This window comes from Lagopus leucura, unplaced genomic scaffold (assembly GCF_019238085.1).
Source record: "Lagopus leucura isolate 7727_CA_CO unplaced genomic scaffold, USGS_WTPT01 Super-Scaffold_100004, whole genome shotgun sequence".
Taxonomy (NCBI): Eukaryota; Metazoa; Chordata; class Aves; order Galliformes; family Phasianidae; genus Lagopus; species Lagopus leucura.
This window is the reverse complement of record NW_024962264.1, coordinates 24687191-24695639: the sequence shown is the minus strand read 5'-3', so window position 1 is coordinate 24695639 and position 8449 is coordinate 24687191. Positions and strand designations below refer to the sequence as shown.

General features: G+C 41.8%; 1 protein-coding gene across 2 annotated transcripts in view; it reads right to left on the bottom strand.

The window, feature by feature from the left end:
- Positions 1-2223: 2223 nt before the first annotated feature.
- BMP2K (BMP2 inducible kinase) overlaps positions 2224-8449 on the bottom strand; it is a 55192-nt gene continuing 48966 nt past the window's right edge. For both annotated transcript variants that reach the window (XM_042870389.1, XM_042870390.1), the window contains one exon: positions 2224-7557. In XM_042870389.1, coding sequence (XP_042726323.1) covers positions 6128-7557 — 1430 coding nt within the window. In that variant the 3' untranslated portion in view covers positions 2224-6127. The remainder of the gene's footprint in view (positions 7558-8449) is intronic.

Sequence of the window (8449 nt, the reverse complement as noted above, 5' to 3'; positions counted from 1 at the left end):
GAAGAAGTATTTCCTAACATCCAACCTGAATCTCCCCTGGCACAACTTGAGGCCATTCTCTCTGAGATCTGAGATTCATTTCCTTCTCATCATTTCCTGCTCTGCAATCAAGTACAAAGCAGGTCTTTCTTAGAGTGGGACAACAAAAAGGTGGGCTGTAGAACTAAGCATTTGGAGCACTGCATTATTTTCCTGCTTCGTAAATACAAACAACAGAATTGCATACCATTGCTAAGCTAGCAGGCCCATATGCCATGTCTTCAGGTTTTGTTGCAGTACAGAACAAAAGGACACACTCCCAGGAGTAGTGTGCTTTTAGAACTCTGATTAACTGAGTGGCTGGTCTTGGCTCTAAACTGCATTGGTACAGGGTGCTGCATCCTTCAGAATCATTGTCTAAGTGATGTGTGTACACTTCAACATCAGGACAGTAATGTGTAATGTCAAATTCAGTGGAGTATTGTATTTTCTAGTTGTTTCCCTTTTTCTGGGAGATGGATGTTATCTACCATATCTATCTTGATTTTAAATCTTAAATTGTGTCCTCAAGTATAGGTGGTGCCATTACTTCAACAAATCTCTCTGCACCACTCTGGTGCTTCTGAATAGTGTTCTGAAATATTTCAGGAGTAGTCTTACACTTGCTGTTACCCTGGAATTAGTAGAAGTGCAAAGGATTTTTTTTTTGTAAGTGACATGTTCTTTTAGTAGGTGTAAATAACAAGCCCAGAGTAGTAAGACTGCTATGAATTCAAGCCACTGAACTTTGGCCTTTTAATGACTTGTGCTGTACTTCCAACACTTCATTAGTTGAAGTGATTTATTGCCATTTGCTTTCTGCAGTAAAGACAACCTTGGGTTTTTATAGTCTGCAGTTAAACCATGTCTTGGTTTAATGTCAACACTAAAGAGATGAGCTACGCAGGTTGTTAGATACCTGGTGCTCAGCATGAAGCTCAGTGGGTGCCAGCCTAGAGGCTGGCAGGGTGCTGTTCAGTCCCACCGAAGTTGCCTCTGTCCTGGGCAAAACATTCCCAGCTCCCCTCAGCCTTCTACACAGGGAACGTGCCAAGGGAACAGAGATAGTCATTTACTGACAAGTATTTACCTTGTACCAGGGATGGAGGAGGCAGGACCCTTCCTCTTCTGCTGGTACGCTGGAGAGCAGTGCTGTCACCGAATCCTCACTGAGCTTAAGTGTTTTTTATTCCCAGCTCCAGAAACAGTTATTGGAAAGAACTAAATGCATTTGAAGTTCAAATCCCAGTCTTCTGAGCCTTCCAGTATAAACACTGATTATTTTTTTTTTTAAAACTTGACAGTAAAGCAAATTTGAAGTGCACTAATGACTGCTGCTAAAGTGTGACAAGGATCCTGCAATTGTTAAAGCTTGTTTTCAGTGTTACATGAATAATAACATTTGAGGAATCTGTGACTGTGTACTGAAAACATACTCATTTTAAAGTTTGCTAATTTTTTTTTCCCAAACTTACTACTGTAGCAGTTTTCACTGGATAAGATTGTTAAGTTGTACATATTTATTATCCTGACAAAATTTATTAAACTGCATGATGGCCTTTTCTGTAAATACTGAGCCTGTAAATAAATTTTGGTTCATTGGATGTTTACTTTTAACAGAGTACTCAGATGACGCGTGAATTGCTGTACACAATGTTTGAAATGGGTGACAAGCAGAAGACAGAACAACCATGAACGAGCCACAACTTTGTACCTATGTTCTGTTGCTGCTCCTAGTCTTTCTACAGTGTTGGTTTTCTTCAGCTTAGATATGAAATAAACCAGTAGAAGCAGTTACCAAAAAGCTGCTCTGGCCAGTAGTTGGCAGAGTGAGTCAAATCAAGTGAAAAACATGTCTCTAAGATTAAGTGCAGAACTAAGCCTGGAGTTAGCAATGAAAATTAAAGTTATGGCCCCTGAAAAGGGATAAAGCTTCAGTTAGCAGCTACGAATCTGAGTGTGTCCTTCCAAAAGCATTTTGAAAGCAGGAAGGCTTAAAGGAGTAATAATGAACCTAAGGACATTCTTAATATATTATCCAGAAGTTGAACCGAGATGGCAGTAGTGGGCTGCTAATATAACCATCATTAAAAAACATCAACAGGAACCTACAGCCACAAAAAGCAACTAGGAGAAGCAACATTGCTTATAGAATAGCTTGCAGCCTAAATGAGAGTACTTAATAATGCCGTGTTTAAGGACATCTGCGAAGTCACTGTTATCATGTTTATTTATTTAACAACTGCAATATTTATGACATACATCAGTTTCACAAAACTCTGTTTAGTGGTACACAAAAAAGCTTAGAAACTTGAAGTCTAACAAGAAATGGAAGTGTAGTTCAGGAAAGTGCACTTAAAAGCTGAATGCCAGCAATTTTAAAATAGATTTTATGCTCTTTAATATTAGGTGATGCCTTAGTCACAAACTCAGCTATACACACCACTTCCTCAATTTTTCTTTGAAAAGAAGCGCTGTAGAAAAGTAACTCAGCAGCCACCCCTTGCACTTTTTTCTCTTGCAGGTTTCCCTTATTCACTCCTCCTAGTTTCATCAGAATGATTGTGGCTGCAATGTTACTAAAAACACAGTGCGATGTGTGCGAGCATGTGTATCTTTTATATATATTTCTCATATATAAAAATACACTATATAGTATAAAAAACTCCAGATAAACTCTTATTCTCACAGTAGCAAATATACCAACTTATTTTCACAGTACTTAGTTTTATTAACTGGGACAACCAGAATGATTAAAAATTATTTCCTTGAAAGTTGGTTTTCGCAGGTCCCGCGTGACACAAGTCAGCAAAAGCAATTCCGCACATCTCACGGCTATTGAGAGTCTGCAGAGAAACTCACCCTCTTATCTTCCTTTCAGTGACCATAACTATGAAGGGCTTCTTAGTACCTTTGACAAAAACTGCCCAAAGCAGCCGATTCTGACAGGTCTATGGTTCAGTCATTCAGCAGACTGAAAGAACTGTTAAAAACTTGTTGCTATTTCCTGGTGAAAGGGAAGTGTGAATTCCTTACCTTGTGATCATCATCTTCACAGACATATGGTTCAAGTCTAAGTGCACATGGTCTTTCCAGTATTTCTGGTAAGGTCACAATACTCTCCAGGAACGACAAGCACACAGGTAAAGATATCTACATGCTGAATAAAGGCAAAAGGATACTATGTTCCCCAGCAGTACCATGCTTTGCCTCTGCTGAACCATAGTTGAAGCTTAAACCCAGGCTGCAAACTTAATAGACCACAGAGTTGATGCAATGAAGCATACTTATCTCAGACGAGAGAAAAAAATCATTTTAACTCAAGAAACATAAAAACTGCATGTATGCAAAAAGTTATTTCATAGATGTAAGTACAAAGATCAAGGCTTATTAAGGCCACAAGAAAGCAAGTATCATTGGCTGTAACTCGGAGGCAGCTGGAGGCACAATGCCAGTTTCAGAGTAACTTGGGTTTAAGGTTTGCTTTCATCTCTCCTATCAGTTATTGTACACAATCCAACTTCAGCTTTCCTGTGCTGTAATAAAACCATGTGTGAGCCCTCTGTCAAAAAAATAAAGTAGTAAAAAATCCACCACACAAAGAAATTCTGCTGCGCTCTTCAACCTGAAACTTCAAGGTCATCAGACAGAAATCAAATGTGATTCTTTCTTCTTGTAATTTACCTTAATTGAAGCCCACACTAAGCACCTAACAGCCATGCCAACCCTCAAGCTGTTCTTCCAGCAGGGAAAGCAGTAACTGCATGGTGCCAATGATGACTGGCCGTATTTAAGACTGCGGGTCAGTTGCTTGTTGCTTTATTCTTGTTTTGTTTCCACCCATCTGTCCCGTTTTTCATAATATTCTGTTCCAACAGCTGTCTTTAGGCCGGAATAGTGACAGTTCAGAAGGAAACTGCAGGAAGGCAGCTAATAAGCACGCACATAGAAACAAAATCGCAGTTAACCTGAGTATCAGAAAATGCTACAGACTCAGCGTGCACTTCTTACAGCCTTTGGCACAAAAAAAAAACCAAACAGTGAGAACAGTAGTAATAAAGCCTAAGAAACTCCTGTGCAAATAGAGTTGAAACACTTCTACTCACATACTCCTAAAAGCTTAACTTCTAAGCCTGAAAAAGTCATTCTTAAACAAGCAGAGCTGTAGTTTCTTTTTCACCTTGTCAGAGGAAAGAAAAAAAAAAAAAAAGGGAAGATAATTGCAAGTGTACAGATACATATGAATGAGTTCAAAATCCAGGACCAGGGAGGCAGCATTTTATCAAAACCAGCTCTGAAAGGAGAAAAAGAATTTGTCTTTAACATGCCATTTTCAACAAATATTTCAAGGGATCTACTTCCTACCCTCACCAATTTCAAAATAACTCATTAAACAGCAGTAGAATTTGAAGAAAAAATGCACAACCCTCAATATTTCACTTCACATCCTGTGAGGAGAGGAGGGCAGGAGGAATCAGCCATGAATTCTTACGGTCTCTTTTTATAAACATGGAATGCTCTTCGACATTCAGTGGAGCAGGACGTAAAGCTAAGACAAGCAGAGGAGCTGCCTCCTTCCACTTCCTTAGGATTGCCATAGAAACAAAGCAAAGAGGACCACTCTGATGTACACTCACTCTGCAGCCAGTGTACATGGCTCAGCTCGAGTCGTGAAGCAGTGGAGTTACAAAGCACATGGTGTCACCATCAACACATGGTAACCGCATCTCTCCAACGAGCCGGTTCGCGTTGCCTTCCCATCACTACTGGCACTGCAAGCTCCAAGCTTTCAGCCATGTCTGCGCACCCGATGTCTTAGAGGTACTGTGTGGCAGGACAGCAATCCTGCTGGTAAGGCGTTGCGGTGTGAAATGCAGCTTACTGCTGCAGCACAGAACAGCATTCTGCAGACTACTTGCTGCTACTGCTTCTGAAACAAAGCCGGGTCCAGAGAAGTTTCTTCAAAGCTCAGTGCATTTAGCAAAACTTTCATAAAAAAAACAAAAACAACACACTTACATACAGAAACAGGTCCATCAGAAGTTGAAAATGTTAGGTTACAGTCATTTCATAAAATTATCATTTTATAAAACAACATGAGTTTGGACACAACACACATTTTCTTTGTGGTAGAAATCCAAGAGGAAAAGAAAATGCATCTTCAGACACAACCCCCAACTTGTAATCAGATAAAACCGATGGTGCATTTCAGTCAACTGTACAAGTCATCTGAAATGCTCCACCCATGCCAGATGTCCTTCTCACCAGCCTCTTCCCCCAGTGTGCTGAGTAGTCTTCAAAGTGCTGCAAACACTGGCTACATCCCTGCTGGTTTACTCCTCTACATTCAGATTCCATTTCACAAACTGTTATGTTCTTTGCATCTGCATTTTAACTCTAGACTTCCAGTTTGCTATTTTACATTAATGGCACTTACTGTAAAAAATAAAATTGAAGATTTAGGCACACACACAAAAAAAATAATCTGCCTTTCAGCTCTGCAGCTGCATAGATGTCTACCAGGTACAAAGCCACAGCCATGCTTTGAAATTCTGGGCTGCAGCTCCGTGATGACCTGGCTTCATTATTTTATGATTAACAAAGGTAGTTTTCATCTAGGAAGTGAAGAATTGACTACTCCCAGCATATAAGTCTGGATATTAGTATGTTTAGGTTCTTAGGTCTAGTGCAACTGAGACAAAGAAGAACCACAGTTCCTTCAGCCTATCTATAAGTTTGGAAAACTTTTTCATGTTATCTTTGCCTGTTTCCCTTCCCTCCATTTCAGCACATTGCCGAGTGCTGAAAAGGTGATGCAAAAGTGCAGGATGACATTTTCCAGGTCCAAAAGTCAGCAACAGACACCAATTCATGTCCCATTTCTCTTTATGTTCTGGGAGCCATCTTTCATAACAAAAGTTTTCAATTTCTCTCAAAAGAAAATTAAAAATTGCTTTCTTTTGCATTCCATCATGCAAGCCAGCCGTGCCTTCTTTAACTTGAATAAACTGTACAGCCCAGCTCCCTGTCAAAGAGAGAAATGATTCTGCTCATTGAACTCACTACTAAGCAACTCAGAGAGGTGGAAGGAGGGACCCGCTGGAAGCATTTACTGTTTCGAAGGAAATGGAGCTGCTCCAAAGGGATCCAACTCTAGTGCCTGTTGCTGCTGACTCTGTGCACTCTGTACAACCAGTTCTGTAAAGGGGACTGCACCAAAATCATCTGTTTTCAGCCCATCACCAGCATGCACCGGTCCCAGCAAGGAGCTCTGCCGAGGCCTGCTAGCCACTACCACTGCACCATGATCCCCACGGCTGTCACCAAACCCCTGATGCTGAGGATGCCGCATCAATTCTGGTGGGTGGAAGGGTTTGGCTCCAAAGGGATCCAGCAGACTCTCATCTGTCTGCAAAGGGTTGGTTCGGTCTTTGCTGTCCGTCAGTGAAACACTGATGTTCTCTTTGGAGTCAGAGATGGTCAGGAACTCGTTGCTGCTCTGTGAGTCCCTGCGGCCTGCTTTCTTGTGCCTGCGGGCTCTTTCGGGAGTGCGGTAGTTGGGTTTCAAAGTCTTCTTTGTGGTTGTTGGGGTGCCATGGTGACGCTTCCCATTGTTCTTTGGGACCTCCTGCTTCATGCGCCTCTGACGGGATGAAAGCTTCTGCAGGTTGCGCTGTTGCTTTACCTTCTGCTGCTGCTGACTCCCAGTGATCTCTTCAAAAGGAACCAGCCCAAACAGGTCCTCTTTACTCCCACTCATCTTGGGGAGTAGAGAGGGCTGAAATGGGGTGCAACCAAAAACATCAACGCTCCGTGGCGAGGTGGGTGAGAGCTGTGTTTTGGTTCCCACCACCTGGTCATCTTGCTGAGAAACCTTTTTGCTGAACGGAGCTTTGGTGAAAACATCAAAGTCATCCTGCTCTTGGCTCAGGCTGGGAAATGCAGTCTGAGAAGAGACATCCTGGTTGCCCTTCTCTCTTGGCTGAGGCTGAAGAGAAAAAAAGGGCACTGCCCCAAACACATCAAATTCTTGGCCAGGGCTCACTTTGACAACAGTAGTTGGCACCTCAGGTGTTTGCATTAAGCTGGGTTCTTTAACTTTACTGCTGCCCATAACATTTCTGAATCTACTGCTTGGGAGCCCTTCCACAAATTTTTGTTTGGTACGGTCAGATTCAGAATCAGAACTTTGCTTCTCCTCCTCCTCTTCTTCCAACTCTTCCTCAGAGTCCATGAGCAGAGGGCGGTGGCCTAAATTCTCTGGTTCTGTATCATTGTCATCATTGAAGTCTCCATTCTCACCTTGCAAGACCTCCTCATCCTCTTGTTCTTCTTCCTCCTCGCTACTCTTAGGAGAGGGAGGATCTGATTCAAAATCACTCTCTGACTCATCACAACCTTTTGTCACTTGTCCCTCTGCAGTCTTCCTTCCTGGCCGGGGATCTTTAAAAGCATGACTCAGTCTTCCAGCTTTGTTTGGGGTCCCTAAGTTGTTTCCTTGACTGCTGGCTGAGTTCTCCAATTGTTTTCCAGGGGAATCTGCAAGTCCAAAATAAAAAGAAAAGAAAAACAATTTTAATACACTGCTAAAATCAACACTTACTGACAATAGTCACACATAAGAGCAATTAAAGCAAATTTGTATTCCATAAATACAGAGGGAAAATAACTAAAAACCAGATCTAAGTTTTCAAATGCTAATGAAAGGGGTTAGTAGTTAGAACTTCTAGCTTAACTCCTCAAGCACAGAACCTTTCCAAATCCAATACTAATATATGCATCAGCCAGCCACTTGTCTGCAGGGAAAGATGAGCTGCCTTCTGTAGAGGTTCTCCAAGGCCAACACCTAATACCAAGCAGTCAGATACCTGGGACAACACTGACACACTCAGTACAGTTTCACATGGGGAACAAGTGCATGAAGCTGTCAGTTCTCAGCTTTTCCTTTCTCAAGCATTCATTACTCTAGACAATCCTACTTAATGTCTCCATGATGATTAGTTCTCTGTAAGGCCTATGAATAACAGCAGCTGGGTGAGAATAACCATGTACACATCCCAACTGTAGGGAAGATTGCATGAGATCATCTCTGTCCTACCCTCAGGGTATCCGCTCCTTCCTAGAGCCTACCAACATCCACAAGAATGGATTTTGTTGGTGTTTCTCCTCACTCAGTACTATGTTTCAAGGCATCCAAAGAGAAATGGACAAGACAACAGTACCTCTGGGAAAACAGCAAGGCAATCAGTGAAAATAACAGTATGGAATCAACGAAGAAAGGACAAATGTGTTCACAATGTGTCTGAATTTCAAGTACTTCTCCACTAAATCACTAACAAAAAGCATAACTTGGACTCTTCACTGCGAATTGAACTAGATGGCCATGGCCATTGGTGCATCTGAACAGGCACCCCAAGTACCTGCCCTCTGT